This window comes from Arachis ipaensis, chromosome B9, assembly GCF_059453495.1.
Source record: "Arachis ipaensis isolate K30076 ecotype BB chromosome B9, ASM5945349v1, whole genome shotgun sequence".
Classification (NCBI taxonomy): Eukaryota; Viridiplantae; Streptophyta; class Magnoliopsida; order Fabales; family Fabaceae; genus Arachis; species Arachis ipaensis.
The window spans coordinates 10,250,877-10,268,246 of record NC_142444.1 but is presented as its reverse complement, the minus strand read 5'-3'; the positions used below and the strand labels follow the sequence as shown (position 1 = coordinate 10,268,246).

The window sequence follows — 17,370 nt, the reverse complement described above, 5'->3', positions numbered from 1 at the left end:
GTCCCCGAAAGATGTCGAGGATAACCACGTTAGTCCTTCTGTCAAATCGTCCGCTGAGCTGGCTAACGTCGGGTGACGTGTACCGTTAAGTGCCCGCGTGGCACAGTAACAAAACGACGCCGTTTTGAATCAATGGCCTCCAGAAGCTGAGACGACGTCGTTTGGTCTCCAGGAGAGATTCAAAACGTTGCAACCCATGACCCCCTCTGCCAACAAGCATCTCACTCTGTTTCGCTCCAAAACTTGTCGTCTGCGTCAAGCTATGCCCTAAGCCTTCGACCCAACACTTGAAGCAGGCCATTAACCTTCGTCAACGTAGGAAGACCGGTAGCCTGGAAGAGGTATTGGTACTGAATACAGCGGTGATCGTCTCCTGGAGCAGCATTGGTAGTGGAGGAAGCCATCTCGACTTTTATAGGTAAGGATGAATCGTTTTTCTTGTTTATTGCTGATCAGTAAAGACGGTTCCCAACTTCTTTACATCCAAAGTATCCAAACCGCTCACACCACTCTAACTGCAGTTCATGGAGAATGATTGTGTTTGTGACAGTGTTTCAAGTGCATCAGAAAAAGCATAATAATCATCATCATTATCCTTGTTCACCTTTTTCTCCTCCACATTATACCTAATTTCAACAATGCTCTCAGCTTTCTTTTCTCTACCACCATCCATTTTATTTCTAACCACACTGACATTGAAAGAGTTTGATCTATTTGTAGCCCTGATCTTATTTGCAAGTTTAGAATCCTGTTTGAAACAAGCATTTGTGGATTTTCCAGGGGGAAGCCTTGGACTTGGAGTGTTTGATGCTTCCTTAGAAGGTTGATGCTCAGATCCAGCACTATTGCCATTGCCATTAGCACTATTACCCTTGCGCCTTCCGGGGACATGCTCCAGATTCACAGTTCAAAATAGTCTCATACCTTAATTTATTTGCAGCTCTGAGGCCTAAAACTCTGCTAAGAGAATCCTAGTTCCGACTCTTGAAACCTGAAAATGAAAAAGGAAAGAAGAACCGATCATTCATAATTCAAACAATAACAACAAAGAGCAGAATCTCTGATTCAATTCAGCATATCTTGAACTAAGTTCAGAGACGAAACAGAAAAATGAAAGCACTAGTGAGCACAATTTAGGCCATTAAGCAGAGAAAAAAGAGAATTTACACAGCATTACTAACAGTTTCAAATATCTAACTTCAGCTTCCAAGTTATCTATTCTCCATGCCTCCTTCTTCACCCTCCTTCAGTTTTGGAATCTTCCTTAGCACCTGCTTCAACCACTGCTTCACAGTCATTACCATCAACCCACTTAAAGTAATTACAGTGATTGTCCTTCTGCAAATTCAAAAATCAGACAAGAATACAATGAATCACACCCAATAACCAAGAAGAAGATGGAAAAACTTCAACACTTTCAAAACAACGTACCCGGTACCTTGAACATGCGTAGAATAATCTGTGTGGGTTCTCTGCTGTCCCAGATTTTTTTATCACAGCCTTCAACCCGCAGAAACATGCTTCCTCATGACTTTTCCTCCTCATTCGCATCGAAGCACTGGAACCGTTACTCTCGTGTGACCGAAGAGATATCCCACCACTACGACATCCATTTCCCGTCTCCATCCTCCCAGCCATCCAACAATTTCAGAATGCGACTTATTTATCATCGCACTTAGGATTAGGGTTCATCAAATTGAGGGACTGATTTGATTTCTTTAAACGAACTTACCTTGTCAGCAACCCCATGGTACACGTAGACCTCAGCCACCCAGGCACTTCACGGTACACGTCACCCGACGTTAGCCAGCTCAGCAGACGATTTGACGGAAGGACTAACGTGGTTATGCTCGACACCTTTCGGAGATGATTTTGATTAAATTTATCATTCAGGGACTCATATGGAGACCGAGGTATCTTTCAGGGACGATTTTAAATATTAACTCGTTTTCCAAATTTTGCCACTCAACAGATGAGTTTTATGAGGAGATTCCCCAATTGTTCAAAACCATAGTGAAGAAACCCTCCTAGTTTGAGTAGTTTCTCCATTATCCAATAAACAAGTTCCCCCAGTTGTCCAAAACCATGGTGAAGAAAGTCCCCTAGTTTCTCCATCATCCAGTTTGGCTCATCGCCCTCTCTTGATGTCTCTTTCTCGTCATTTTCTTCGAATCGGTATTCTGCTGCCACCTTCAACCTCTATCTCACATCCTTCCCTACCTATCTCCCTCGTTTTGCAGCTGCATTGTCGCCACACTATCCGTTGTCTACGCCTGTGTTTTTAAAATGTTTTTTGCTCTTTCTTTTTTTTTTTTTTTTACAAGAATGCTTTTAAAATTCTATATCTTTATTTCATCACCAACAAAAAAGTTTGACAGTACCTACCTAAGAAAAAATAAAATAAAAGAGACAATTTTGCATATCTTCCTCTTCTTTTGTTCCCTACAAATCTACACATTTCCAGCACCTATAATTCCTTCGACCTACAATCTGGTTGATTTCCAAAATTATAACGAAACCAAAGTAAACTCAAAGGTTCAATGTGAATAAAGTAAATTTGATTTCAAATATAGATTGAGAAAGAGGAAGGGTCTCAACAACGTCAAGAAGGTGGGGCTGCTCTCAAATGCACAGGAGCTCAGACTGCTCTGCTAAAAAGCGCCGCCCAATTCTCTCCCTCCGCCCTCGCTTCTGCGGTACTGCTGGCCTTGTGACGATTGTTTCTCATCCCTGATTACTTTGTGTCTCTTGTTGCAATACATTGGGTCTATTGCGCTCGACGGATTGCAACTTGCAAGAGGCTGATTGAGTGTTATTTATTGTGTTTTTTATAGGCTGATAGATTCTTAAAATCTTAATTGACAAAAATGAAAAATAAAAACAAATCCAACAAGCAACTTTGAATCCCCAAATGTCCATGTTTTATTTGAACTTCAAGCACATAGAAGATGCACTGAAAAACCAACCCAGCAATCATTTCAAGATTGTGTATGATATAGGTAGAAAATATAGGAAGTTGCATAAGCTGAGGAACTAAACTAAAATGGCTTTTTGTCACCAAAAAAGGCATAAAGTCCATACCATGAATGTTAGTAATTTAAAACTTAGACAGCAACTTTTAGTTCGGAGGCAGAAGCATCTGTATACATAGGGTGAAGGACATGACCTTCCTTGGGCTCAATATGCACCCACTTGCGACCGGTCAGTTTGTTCCTTTCAAACTTAACACATCCCTCTTTCATAGCAAAGAGAGTATGATCTTTACCGATTCCGACATAGTTCCCCGGATGAAAGCGAGTGCCGCGTTGCCGAACAATGATATTTCCCGGTATCACCCTCTGAATGAATGTTGCAAATAAATGAATCATGTCCAGATTGTTAAAGTTTTGTTCCAATTCTATGGTTATAGGTCATAAATTAATGGTCTTGCTTAAATGTTAAATAAAGCAGAATCTCATACCTCCCCACCAAATTTTTTCACTCCAAGGTTCTTGGGTTTTGAATCTCGTCCATTCTTTGTTGAACCGGCTGTCTTTTTAGTAGCCCAACGCCTGAACACAAGACTCAAACCTTCTCCAGAAACATCTAACGTAATGTGTAAAAAATTCATTAATCTAACTTCTTTGAAAGGTAACATTCCAATAACCAAAATAGCAATTATTAAGTTATACCACTAGTGCTTCTATATACAGGAACATTTGTCACGAGTTCCTTGATATTCAATCTTCTGCACAATGATGCCGCAAAATTCATGCTTTCCACGTGATATGGGCACTACTTGAGATACACACTGCATTTGCAAAGAAAGAATCACATGCTGACTAAGCTAGTCAATGATGCTTGGTGTTATAGTAACAAGTCAGTGGAAATGAATTAATTGAGGCAAGACAATACTTTAAATGAGTTGATTGTAGTGGTCCTTTGATGTCATTAGAAGTTAATATGCAGATAGAATCGTATGTAGAATAAATATATAACAGTAAAAGATTTGTTAGAAAGCAAGAACTAATGTCAATGTGTACCCAAAGAAAGAAAGTAGCTCAAAAATGAAATATAATGTATGAACCACAAAGAAGCCCCTCCCCCTTTTCAAAACTACATGAAACACCATAGAAATATCCTTTATGATCATTGCATCAATTACCCAATACACAAAGAATCATAATAAGCACAGGAACACCGTATACCACCCTAATGTCTTAAGGACATGTTTTCTAGCTATGGTAAAGGAAGCTACTTTCTAAGGTGATGCGTCTTTCTATCATTGTTTTTAAGGAGAGGCGTGGCACACAGTGGAGATTGTGACCACTCTTAAGCCATCCAGTTAACTGATGCTAGAGGAGTGTGCAGGACAAAGGAGCTTGCAGGCTGTGTCCAAAATGGTTTGGTCTCATGGGCATGTGAGAAGCTAACCGATGGCAATGGGTCATGCCGACATGGAATGACAAATTGTAACTACAGGAAACTTGAGTAACTATCTATTATAGCCAAGTAACTAACTAACTCAAAATTAACTAACATACGATAGTATTCGCCACTATATAGATAGTAGTATCTGTAGCATTGGCTTCCATGTGAAATGCTACCCATAACTCGATAAGCCAGAAAATGTGTATTGATAATTCATACCACGATATGGGGGGAATGATGCGGTGGTTTGGAAAAAAACTGAAAATGCCTTCCCAAGGTAGGAAGACGAAATAAGAAGCAAGTGTACGCAGCCAGAGAACAATTTAACTGTAGGACTCTAACCAGAAAACAATCAAGCTCAACATGCTTCATATAATCATGAAGTAGGGGTGGCAACTGAGCCTCATGGAGGCGGATACTAAACATATAAACAATTTTAAGCACTATAATTCGTAAGGAAGCCCGATGGACAAGCATTCGATGTAGCCCAAGGTTCAACAAAGTGTCCAACACAAGGAATGTAATACAGGCAACCTACTAACAAAAGGTCACACAAACATAACTTAAATTGTTGCTTCAAGACTCCCCTTCTAAGCATTACAATTTGTAAAGACTCAAAATTCATATAACAAATAATAATGTATAGTTTTTCTTCCTCAAAAATGAGGAGTAACAAACATATATCTGTTTTGAATTTGACTAACACCAAACACAATTGAACAATAAAGAAGGCCAAGCAAAGATCCAATGCAATACATGGCAGATAGAATTGCAGCAAAAGTCCTCATTTTCATTTGCCAAATTAGGGATTAGCACTCACTATCACTACCCAAAACCGAAAGAGCCATGAATGAATTGATGTGTCACAAACAAGCACCAAGTCCCATAAGAGTGCATCGTAAAAGTTGAATAGCCACAAGAGAATAAATCAAAAGAATAAAAAAAAAACAATAAATACCGAATCAAATTACACAAGTGGGAGAGAAGGCACGAATGATTTGTTAAGCGTACCAGAAATTCTCTGTGGACTGCGTCGAGAGAGGAGGGAGGGAGAGAAAACCGCCGCAAAATGCTGGAGCCGGCACTGAGAGGGTCTTCTACTCTTCTTCTCTGAGTAGTTTAAGTGTTTAACCTTTCTTCTGTGCGCTATGTTTTTTTTTTTTTCCCTTTTAATGATTTTGTTTTAAGGATTGAAAAGTGAATTTCTGAAAAAACAAAAACCACCATAATTCCATCTCCCTTGTGTGGAATAATACTCAATAATTTTTAATCAAACAAGTCAATAAATTTTAATTATTAAATTATTTATTAAACAAATCAATTTTTACGTTAAATAAAAAAAAAGAGTTAGACAAATCGATTTTTATATTACGAAAAAAGAATTTATAAAATGTATATTTTTTCTTATAAAATTAAAATAAAATGCAGTTTAATTCATTTTATCAAAATACATATAAATTAATAATACTTATTTAATTGATTCATAGTGTATGTCATTATAATTTTCTAAAATTTTATATTTTATAGAAAATGATAGAAAATGACATTTTAACAACATTTTTTTTAACCTACGAAATATAACTCAAATGATATAATCTTTCCATACTCACTTAAAATTCATCAGTTTGAGTCTCACTTCTAACCTAAAAAAAAAAAAACATTTTTTCTTTTTAATAAATACCTCCTGAAAAAAAAAATTTTCTGGAATCACACGAACAATTTGATGACAACATTTTTTCTATTTAATAAATACTTTCTGAAAAATCTTCTACCAATACTCATTACAAGAACAAAATCCTTCTTTGAAATGGTGAAAGCGATTACGATCCCTCACAATTATCTCCCTCCCATAAATCTTAGACACCAACTTTGTTGCATTATGACAGTCTTCACAAATTCTAAGATTCTTCAAAATCCGAAGCTGAATTCCAGGACCTGTGCTAATCAAACCATAAGCCATTGCAAGTTTTTCACTGTGATAATTTACTGCACTCTCTTTTTCCTTCATATCTATGTTCTTCAGCACAACAGATACATTTGGAGTGTATCCAGCATGTTCTAGCTTTTCTCTCATCTCAGCAATCATTTCATAAATCTTTGGTGTTTCTGGGTGTTCTCTATCTCCCATTACAAATTCATGAATCGTTCCATGCACTTCAATGGAGCTGAAACCTGGTTCTTTATGAATCCCTGCATCCTTCATAGCTCTTCTTATATCAGCAACATTTTCCCATCTGTTTGATGCAGCATAGATGTTTGACATTAGGACATTGTATCCACATTTTTCGGGTTCTAATGATAGAAACTGTTTTGCAGCCCATTCACCAAGGTTCACATTTTTGTGAACTTTGCAAGCAGCAAGAAAAGATCCCAATACGGCCGAGTTTGGCCTCATAGGCATGTCCTTAATTAGTTCTTGAGCTTCTTCGAGTGATCCTGCTCGACCGAGAAGGTCTACCATACAGCCATAGTGTTCAATCTTTGGGACCAAACTGAATTCATTAACCATTCTGCAAAACAGCCTCTTCCCTTCTTGAACCAATCCGGCATGGCTACAAGCATGAATAACTGCAATGAATGTTATGTCATTAGGGATAACTCCTTGTGCTTCCATTTCAGCAAAGAGTTCCAATGCTGAATTACCATGACCATGCATTGCAAAACCAGATATCATGGCATTCCACATAGAAATATCTCGGTCGTTGGCCTCGACGAATAGTCCACAAGCTGTATCTATGTCTCCACACTTAGAATACATGTCCACCAAAGATGTTTTCAGAACCATATCTGCTTTGATTCCTTGTTTGTCTAAGTAAGAATGTATCCACTTACCCATTTCAAGTGATCCAGATTTTGCGCATAGCGAAAGGAGGCTAACCATGGTTATCTCATTTGGTTTAATTCCACATCCAGTCATCTGAGCAAATATATCAAATGCCTCATCTATACAATCAGCTTTTGCATATGCCGAAATCATGGCGCTATACATCATTAAATCTTTGTTCTTGGTGCTATTATTGAAAACAGATCGTGCACTTCTTACATCGCTGCATTTGCCATACATATCAAGAAAAGCAGTGGCTAGATTTAAAGACATGGCAATCCCATTTCTTAATGTAAAAGCATGTAACAACTTGCCTAGTTTTAGTGCTCCAGCTGCGCCGCATCCTTTGACCAAACTAAGGATTGTGATATCATTTGGAAACATACCCTCATCTAGAATTTTGATAAACAGCCTAAAACCCTCATTCAAATCATTGCAATGGATATAGGCTGCAATCATAGCAGTCCAGGAAATTATACTTGCCGCGGACAAATTGTCAAAAATTCTTCTTGCATAAGCTAAATTTGCACATTTAGCATACAAATCTATCAAAGCAGTACTTAGAGGAACACTTGGTTTCTCATAGCTCATGTTCCTTGTGACATAAGCATGAATGGCTTTACCCAATTTCATATCAGCAAGTTCTGCAATTACATGAATGATGCTTATCATTGCAATTTCACTAGGCTTCACTCCAATAGCATGCATTTCTCTCACAAGGTTCAATGCTTCATTGAGCATACCGTGGCGACTATAGTTTCGAAGCATAATACTCCAAGAAACAGCATCTCTTTTCTCAATGTCATCGAATAATTGGCATGCAGATGCGAAGTTTCCAGCCTCACTGTACATCATCATCAATGCATTGCAGACAAAAACATCACTATGAAATCCATTCTTGACCACAAAACCATGCACCTCTTGTCCTAGCAGAGCTGAAGGGACAACACAGCATGCTTTGAGAACTGATGGTATGATGAAATTGTCAATTTTGGCATCGGTTTTTCGCATATGGTTATATATTTTCACTGCATCTTCAGGGCAATTGTTCTTAATGTAAGATGTTATCAAGAAGCTGTAAAGTGCTGCATTGCTAGAGTAGGACTTAAGTGCAGGAAAAGTGAGTCTATAAGCGCAATCGGAACAGTTCTTGAGCAACTGGCAATGAAGCTGTTGTGTTTCTACAAGGTTGATGTGAAGTTCATTTTGGATTGGAGGCACCTTTGGTTTTGTCTTCTCTTTTGCTAAGACTTGAGTGAATTTCAAAGAGGCTATGGAGTGATATTCACAAGAGCTTTGGAACTTTCGAACCGAGATAGGAAGAAGTGAAGGAGCAGAACCATAGAAGTGTGAATTGCATGTAACCATCCTTGTTTAATCAAAAAAGGGACTTAAAAAGTTAACACATTTTCTCTACTTTTTCATTCATGGTTCCAAATGAAGCAAGTGATGAGACTGCTCAATCACCAAGATATATGAATATATGCTATCAGATACTTATTAAGAACAGAAAATAAAAGGTTAAAAAAAAAAAAACTCAGCAAAAGAAGAAACTTAGAAGGAAATGAAAAAAAATCTGAGATATTTTTATCAAGTAGCAGTTATGTTATGGCCAATGGATAATGAAGGAAAAGGATAAAGTAGACACATCTTATTGGTTTGTTTCTCCGTGTGGACCACGTTTTTGTTCCTATTTCATAAATTTCTTAACCCTATTTGAATTAGCATCTGAATTTCCACAAAAAAAAAAAATTTAAATAGAAATTGTGTTCACAAAAATTTAGAGCCTAGCTCATAATATATGAAGTGAATTGAATTCCTTGGTTTGGAACAAAACGATGGAGATAGATTTGATTTGCAACGAGAATGTAACAATTCATTTATATTGTTTATGTTTATTTACATCAAAGTCATTTATATTGTTTATGTTTATTTACATGTTCATGCTATTAGTGAGAAAATAAAGTTAGTGTATGTTTTATGATGTGAGTTCATGAAAAAAATAATTCTGTTATGTATCCGAAAGACCTACCAAATCGCGACAACTTAATAGAGATCTAGTATCTCGAGCAGCACCAATGACAAGTGATTGTGCAGAAGAGTTAAAAGAGATGTCTATGGCAATGAAGGAAATTGCACAAGCTATTGAACGTACAAATGCTGAAGTTTGGAAGCCTTCTGAAATAACTGAAGCAGTATGTAAATTAGGGTTGGAAAGTACCACTTTGAAGCTGTTGAATGGCTTCATCATCATCCTAATTATACTGGAATTTTTTTCACCTTGCCAGAAGATCTTCGCTTGCAATGGTTGGGTGAAAAGTTGTGTCGGTGACTTTATGATAGTGTTTAAGATCTTTGATGATCTATGGGGATATTATGGCTCTTTTTGGTTTTTCTTAAAGTAGTAATTTTTTTTTTTGTCTTTTTGAAGTGATATTTAAGATGTGTCTCTGTCTGAAGTAGACTTTTGTATGTGTTTTATTTTAAGATATAATATGTCTTGCAAGGATTATGTCTTACTTGATTTAACCATAGGATTATGTTATTTGCTGATTTTATTTTGATATTTTATTGCTGAAAGAAGATAAATCTATAATGCCAAGTCACTTCAAAAACAATCTCATGAACACAATTCAATTAAATGTATCATCATTAAATACTGGTAACTAAAGCAAAAAATTGCTCCCACCAAACCAAAGTATTTAAGAAATTTGATGTCAAAACCTAAGTAACTTTATGATTTTCATACAGTTGTCCAAGTAGTTAGTATGATACAAGTTATAAAATCTTTGATGAAGTAACTTTACAACCCATCAAGTCTTTCAAAGTAGGAGATCATATTGCATCTGCTATAACAAAGAACTCATTTCTACAAATATTTGAGCCTCATCTAGTTTACCATAACGTGTAAGAAGCTGAATCATTGAAACGCAGTGTTCCTTGGATGCTTCAACTTTATACCTTGACAGTAAATTGAAGATCCTAATTGCCTCTTCAACAAAACCAGCTTTATCACATACAGAAAGAACAGCTTCAAAAGTAAAGCGGTTCGGAGCACAACCCTTTGAAATCATGTCATCAAAGAGGTCAATTGCATCTTTATAAAATTCTTTATATACATATGCCCTTATAAGAGCAGTCCATGTCATTGAACCTTTATCAAGCACTGCATCAAATACCAAATTCGCCTTATCAATGAGTCCACAGGTACCATACATATTGATAAGTTCTGCAGAAACATAATGCACTGATGCAAAATCTCTTTTCAATACCTGCACATGAATCTCCTTACCAAGCTTTACAAGTTTTAGTTTGCTGCAAAGACTTAACATCCTCGCCATGGTAACTGTGTCCGGCCTATACTCTGTCAATTGCATTGACCTTAGGACACCAAATGCTTCAGGAAAACACCCATTTTCCACATATGCATCAAACATAGCTGTCCACAGGATCACATTCCTTCGTTCCATACCATCAAATAGGTTTCTACAATACTCAATCAAACCACACTTAGAGTACAACACCATCAACGAAGAAGCTATAGAGACATGAGGCAGAAACCAATGTTTTAAAGCATAAGCATGAATCTCCTTCCCCCGTTTCAGAGCCCTCGACTGTGCACAAACCGAAAGGATAGAAGCAACACTGACATGACTAGGCCGGAACCCTTCTCGCTGCATTCTAACCATGGACTTCACCGCCTTTTGAAACCCCCCACTCGAGACAGAACCCGCAATCAGAGCACTCCAACAACTTATACCTCTCTCTACCAAGCTAGACAAAACTCGCCTCCCCGAACCAACATCCCCACATTTACTGTACATATCAACCAATGCAGTTCGAATTCGCACTTGCTCATAGTAAAATTTCTTCTTCACTAAGTAAGCATGAGCCTCTTGACCTATCCGCAATGCGCCAAGCTCCCCAACTAAGGGAAGAACACCCATCATCAAAGCCGAATTCGGCATTATTCCTTCATCTACCATCAACCTCACATACTGCAATGCTTCAATCCGCATCCCATGGTGTGCAAAACCAGCAACCATGGCACCCCACAAAGAAACATCTCTCTCAGAACTTTCATCAAACACCCTCCGCGCAAGCTCAACTTTCCCACACCTAAAATACATTCTAACCAAACAGACCTTAATATATAAACTAGCATCAAAATAACCGTTCTTAACCAAAATGGCATGAACCTTAAACCCTTCTTGAACCGCATTTGCATCACCCAAGCTTTCAATAACATTCACAAAGCTAGACACATCCAATTCTGCTCCTCCCAATAGCGTCGTTCGCGACTTGCCCGAAACGGCGTCGTTTTGTAGTTGAAATGCAAATTTGAGTTTAGGGTTATTGGGTGGTGGTTGTTGTTGCTGTGTGATGATGGAAGGAGGAGGTTTAGAGTTGAAGGGGAGTTGGAGAGAGGTGCGGTTGGTGTTTGAAGAGAAAAGAGAAAGAGAGAGAGATGAAGTTGGAGTTGCAGCTGAGGTTGGAATTGGAACTGTGGTTTCCATGGAGACAGGATATCATTCGCCGCTGCCACCTGGAACATGGATGGTAGATCATCCAATACCACTTCTATTCAGGCTCAAAAACAAAATTAAGTAATTAGAGCTAATAGTCAATTTTTTCGTTCCTGAAAGATACTTTGATCTCTATTTTTGTTTCCAAAAGATAAAATTAATAAAAATCGTTCTCCAAAAATATCGTACATGGTCAAGTTCGTCCTTCTGTCATCTCCGTAGGTGAGTTGGCAAACGTTCGCTGACGTGGGCCGTTAATTGCCAAGGTGGCAGAGAACAAAAATGACGCCGTTTCGATAGAAGGCTCTCCTAGCCTTGAAACGTCGCCGTTTTGTCTTCAGAAGAGGGATTCAAACGTTGCAAAGCCTTACCCCCATCTCATATCAACCATCGCTCTGTGTTTCGCTCCAAAACGTATCGTCTCCCACAAGGTATGCCCTAAGCGTTTGACCCAAGTTCTGAACCACCCCAACAACGATCGTTAGTGCTGGTGGACAATTACATTAGAAAAGTTGTGGCCATTGAATACAGAGTTGATGTTATACTGGAGCAGCATTGATAGTGAAAAAAGGCATTGAGACGATGAGAGGTAAGAATTGAACTTTTTTTCATGATTTCTGACTTATTCTGTGGTGTGGTGTATTGTTACTGTGGTGGTGTTAATGTTCGTCTGATTTAAGGTAGGATTTAAGGTGACCAAAGGTTTCTTTGTATAAGTGTTATTTTACCATTTTCGTGTATAAGATTGTGTTACTTTCTATGGCTCTGTGATGGTTTTTAGTGAGGGATGTTTGAATTTAGTGATGGTTCTGTTGCTTATTTATTTTAGGTTAATGGTTGATTGGTACAAATTGGATCTATTAGCTGATAATACATAGAGAGTAGTTGTTGCTGGTCATGTTTGTTTATGGTGTTTTTGTGTTTGTTATTGTAGATGGAGGGTCCTCCCATGACGTTTGTTTTTCACCATGGCGGGTTTTTTAAAACGGGTGAGGCTGTAGACATGGTTTATGAACCTGATAATACAGAGGTATTGATGGGTGTTGAGGGAGACACACTTGATGTGTTTTTTGTAAGGGGTTACTATAAGGAGTTGGGATACATTGAGGCTGGAAACTGTTGGTGGAAAGTTCCTGGAGTTTCGATTGCATCTGGATTGAAGAAGTTGGTGACAGATGCTGACTTGCTTGAAATGTGTAAGGATTGTAGGAGGAACCAACATTTGATCAACCTATACTTTGAGGATTGCATCTCACAGCCCTGTGTAGTGAACAACATAGGGAAAGGTGTAGCTCTTCTGGAAGCAGGAAGTAGTAAGAAGAAGAAGTCCAATTCCTAGGCCAAGATGCACCACTCCCAACCTGTCAAGACTCCCACTACAATGCACCCTCAGCCCAAAAAACCAACCTCTCAGCCCATTAAGGTAGCCTCACAGCCCAGTAAGCCCAATAAGCCTTACTCTCAGCCCACCAAACCAACATATAAGCCCACTAACACTACATCTCAGCCCATAAAGATTTCCTTGCAGTCCCCAAAACTCCACCCTCAACAAACCAAAACCAACCTTCAGGGGAAGACAGTCCCACCTCATTCCAAAACATCCTCTCAACCAGCCAAGAACTCAGAAAGTAATAAGAACAAAGGAAATAGTAGTGCATGCAGAGTCACAAGATCTGGAAGATGTGTAAGAGAAGGTCCCATCCAGGAAGAAGATTATGATTCTCATGACTCATATGAGAGTACCGAAGATGAGTTGTACAAGCCTCCCAAAGTTCTAGGAGACAATTTGTACAGCAGTGACAGTGATAATGACAGCGAAAAAGGTTCACCAAGAAAGCAAAAGAAAGCTGAAGCCAGGGAGAAGCATAGGCCTCCTAAGTCCAGATTAGGGGATAAAGAAATTGACACTGATGACTCAAGCTATAAGGGTTTTGAAGATGAAGAAAGCTCTGAATCTGGTATGTTTAGGGGGTTTTAGTTGTGGTATTGATTTAATATTTGATTTGGCCAAAGTTTAACGTCATTGATGTTTTAATTTGGTAGATGTAGAAGGAGATGATGATGATCTTGGAGGTGCCTCAGATGCTGACTCATGGCACTCAGAGGATTCTAGCAAGGAGTTAGACTCTGATGAGGAGACACCAACTATTTATCCCCAATTTAATGAAAAGAACAAGTTTGAAAACCTGAAATTTGAGGTTAGTATAATATTCAAGTCAAAAGCTGAATTTATGCAAGCTACTAGGGATTACACTATCTAGTGGGGCAGAAATATTTTATTTACAAAGAATGATAGAGTTAGGGTTAGAGCTGTTTACAAGTCAGAGGATTTTTCATGGGTGGTTTATTGTGTATGTAATAGTAAAGACTTGTCATGGCAAATTAAAACTCTAGTTGATAATCACACCTGCCCTAGAAAGAGGAAAAATAGAGCTGCCACCCAAACCTGGACACTTAGTAAACTAGTACCTAAGCTTAGAAAGCACCCGACTATGAAGCATCGAGAGGTGTATGATTGGTTTGTCCGAAAATGTAATGTGTACCTCAATAGCACATACATCACCAGGGCTCTAAAAGTAACTAGAAAATTTGTGGAGGGTGATGAGATAGCACAGTGTGGGTTGGTGTGGGATTATGCAAACGAATTACTTACTAGCAATCCAGGATCCAGAGTACAAGTTGGTGTCATCCCTATGCCTGAGAGTCCTCCTCTATTTGATCGGTTCTATGTGTGTCTTGATGCTTGCAAGCGGGTTGTAAACCTTTAATTGGACTAGATGGAGCATTTCTGAAGATATTACATGAAGGACAAATACTTACTGCTTGCGGACAAGATGCTAACAATCACATCTTCGTGATTGCTTATGCGATTGTCAGTGTGACAAACAAGGATAATTGGCAATGGTTTCTAGAGCTCCTTCACAGTGATCTTGGAGACTACAGAGAGAACAAATGGTGCTTCATCTCAGACATACAGAAGGTAAGACTGAAAATGAAATTGATTCACGATAACATGTTTTAAGGACTGATTTGATTTAATGAATATTTTGTAAGGACTAATTTGATTTAATGAATACTTTGTTGGGGACTCAAATGATTTAATATCTTTTGAGGTTTGGCATTTGGTGCAGGGTTTAATCCCTGCCATACAGGAAGTGTTTCCAAGAGTTCACCATCGCTTCTGCGTGTGGCATTTGTGGCGCAATTTTTCCAAGAAGTGGGGTAGCTGTGAATTAAAAGACCTTGTGTGGGAATGTGCTCGGTCAAGGACAACAGCTGAATTTGATAGAAACATGAAGAGAGTTAAGTTGATCAACGAAAAAGCTTGGCAGCATCTTGATAAATGGTCAAAAGAGGCATGGACGAAGGCGCATTTAAGTGAGGTTCCGAAAGTGGATAATATATGCAACAACGCCTGTGAGTCATTCAATGCAAAGATCAAGCACGAAAGGAGTAAGCCTATCCTGACCCTAGCTGAAGAAATTAGAAGAATCATCATGAATAGTATGGTTGATAACAGGAAGAACTTGCAGAACTATCAAGGAATTTTTCCTCCTGTTCAGCAAAGTAGGTTGGAAGCAATGACAGTGTTGTCCCGCCATTGGGCTCCTCAGTGGTCTGGTGATGAAAAGGAAGAATTGTACGAAGTGCATGGCTGGCCAACCAATATGGTGGTTGACTTGGGCAAGCACACATGCACCTGCAGGTTTTGGCAGCTCACAGATAACAACTTTTATTTCTTCTCTCAATTAGTTAACAATGTCTTCATTCATGATAACAAATTTACTGGATCCTTTTATTTGGTTTGAAAGGAATGTCGTGTATGCATGCAATATCGGCCATACAAGACAAGAATGACAAGAGACCTGAAGAATATTGCCATGATTGGTTGAATATGGAAGCGTACAAGTGAACTTACTATTTCAATGTCAATTCGGTTAAGGGACAGGATCTATGGGAAAAAACTCCACATCCAGCATCAGTCCCACCTCCAGTGAAGCCTAAACCTAGAAGGCCGACAAAGAAGAGAAGGGACAAAAAAGAACAACCAAGTGGGTCAAACACAAAGATGAAAAGAAAATACAACCCAATTCGGTGCATGTACTGTGGTGAGGTTGGACACAACAAAAGAGGTTGTGCAAAGAAAAAGGCTGTGGATGCTGAGGAATATGCCAGGCAGATGCAGCTATAACTAGCAGTTGTTGCCCCTGCTGCAGAAGGTGCTGAACCTGAACTAAATGCTGCCTCTACTGATGCTGATAATGGTACAGAAGTAGAAGCACCTTTGTCTTCACTTCCATCACCCATCCAGTCTCCATCAGAGATTGACATCAGCCAATCCGAAAGCATCCCACCAACCCAGGATACCCAACAGGTAGTATCATCACTCCTCACTCCTAAAAAATTTCACATTTTCCTAATCATCTAACAAATTCATTTGGCACTGGATTATACAGGATCAATTGGTAGGTAGGCCACCTAAGTTACAAGTGATTAAAAGAAAAGCAAGGTTAACGTCCTCCCCTAAGCCTACTGCAACTGGATCTGTGGCTGTTTCTGCTGAGACCATTAAGGGGACAAGTTCTGGAATTACTAAGAGGCTAGCCAACTTCATGAGTTTTGTGCCTACTCCAAGCTTCAAGGCTCCAAGGAAGAATGATGACAAAGTTTGATTTGTTAGGAATGTGTTGTGGTTGACTCTTTTTGTGTATGAGACAACATTCTGTTTGTTATTTTTTTGTATGGTATTTAAGTCTAAAGACAATGTATTGTGGTGACATCAGAACCTTATAACTTTGTTGTGGAATTTTTCTATTAAGACATTGTGACAATTAGCCTTCAATGACAAGTTATTACTAAGATTACTTACTTTGTTGCTTATTTTGTTTATGGCTTAACATAATTCATATGAATAGCGACAGAGAATTTTTTGCCAAATTTTATAAAATTATCCACAATTAACAGGGAATTGCTTCCAACTTCAAATAACTACTCCCATTCAAGTAAAAAAATTCAATACACCATTACATGTTCACAGAGGATAACTGGGTTTATTTAGAAGTACATAACAAATAACAGAGTATCACAACTACTCCAAACATCAAAATCGTTGGCAGTTTCAAAGTTCTAACTTCAGCTTCCAAGCTGCCCAACCTTTATGCCACCTTCACCCTCCATTCATCATAGTCACCTTCAACCTCCATATAAGTTCCTGAATCTTTATTTTTACCACATACATCCACTGCTTCAAATTCATCATCATCAACCCACTTAAAATAATTGCAGTGACTGCCCTTCTGCAATTTTAGAAAGGAGTAAACAAAAAAAATCAAAGAACACCCAACAGCATAGAACAAGATGAAAAAACTTTAACTTCTTTTAACATCACTCACCCGGTACCTTAGACATGCATGAAACAATCTATTTGGATTCTCTGCTGTCCCAGATTTTTTAATCACAGTCTTCAGCCCATAGAAACATGATCCGTCATGAGAATTCAGCCTCCTCCTTCGCATCGAAGCACTAGATCCATGACTGTCGTGCGATGCATGCGACAAACCGCCACCACAACCACCATTTCCTATCTCCAACCAGTCAACTAGCCAAGGA

At 38.6% G+C, this 17,370-nt stretch overlaps 4 protein-coding genes and 1 pseudogene across 6 annotated transcripts; 1 reads left to right on the top strand and 4 right to left on the bottom strand.

Moving 5' to 3' along the window:
• Positions 1-593: 593 nt before the first annotated feature.
• Positions 594-1,719, bottom strand: LOC110266995 (uncharacterized). The gene is made up of 3 exons (XM_021112116.2): positions 1,432-1,719; positions 1,182-1,338; positions 594-991 (listed from the first exon to the last, which is right to left on the bottom strand). Exons 1-2 carry the CDS (start codon positions 1,636-1,638, stop codon positions 1,237-1,239), a joined length of 309 nt encoding a protein of 102 aa, XP_020967775.1. The 5' UTR covers positions 1,639-1,719; the 3' UTR covers positions 594-991; positions 1,182-1,236.
• Positions 1,720-2,898: 1,179 nt separating this feature from the next.
• LOC107618723 (uncharacterized) lies at positions 2,899-5,560 on the bottom strand. The gene is made up of 4 exons (XM_016320860.3): positions 5,422-5,560; positions 3,672-3,790; positions 3,461-3,585; positions 2,899-3,338 (listed from the first exon to the last, which is right to left on the bottom strand). Exons 2-4 carry the CDS (start codon positions 3,751-3,753, stop codon positions 3,105-3,107), a joined length of 441 nt encoding a protein of 146 aa, XP_016176346.1. The 5' UTR covers positions 3,754-3,790; positions 5,422-5,560; the 3' UTR covers positions 2,899-3,104.
• A 482-nt stretch (positions 5,561-6,042) lies between these two features.
• Positions 6,043-8,750, bottom strand: LOC107618722 (pentatricopeptide repeat-containing protein At2g02980, chloroplastic pseudogene; annotated as a pseudogene). The gene has a single exon (XR_015900053.1). The product of XR_015900053.1 is annotated as a pentatricopeptide repeat-containing protein At2g02980, chloroplastic pseudogene (transcript).
• Positions 8,751-9,915: 1,165 nt separating this feature from the next.
• On the bottom strand, positions 9,916-11,821 carry LOC107619689 (pentatricopeptide repeat-containing protein At1g71460, chloroplastic-like). 2 transcript variants are annotated; one of them, XM_016321987.3, is made up of 2 exons: positions 10,507-11,807; positions 9,916-10,400 (listed from the first exon to the last, which is right to left on the bottom strand). In XM_016321987.3, exons 1-2 carry the CDS (start codon positions 11,749-11,751, stop codon positions 10,380-10,382), a joined length of 1,266 nt encoding a protein of 421 aa, XP_016177473.1. In that variant the 5' UTR covers positions 11,752-11,807; the 3' UTR covers positions 9,916-10,379. The 2 variants fall into 2 exon arrangements, with proteins under 2 accessions (XP_016177473.1, XP_016177472.1); XM_016321986.3 differs by having other exon boundaries at positions 9,916-11,821.
• Positions 11,822-14,252: 2,431 nt separating this feature from the next.
• On the top strand, positions 14,253-16,433 carry LOC107614962 (uncharacterized). Its single transcript, XM_016317087.1, has 5 exons — positions 14,253-14,513; positions 14,555-14,740; positions 14,892-15,444; positions 15,978-16,135; positions 16,218-16,433. Exons 1-5 carry the CDS (start codon positions 14,253-14,255, stop codon positions 16,431-16,433), a joined length of 1,374 nt encoding a protein of 457 aa, XP_016172573.1.
• Positions 16,434-17,370: the final 937 nt, after the last annotated feature.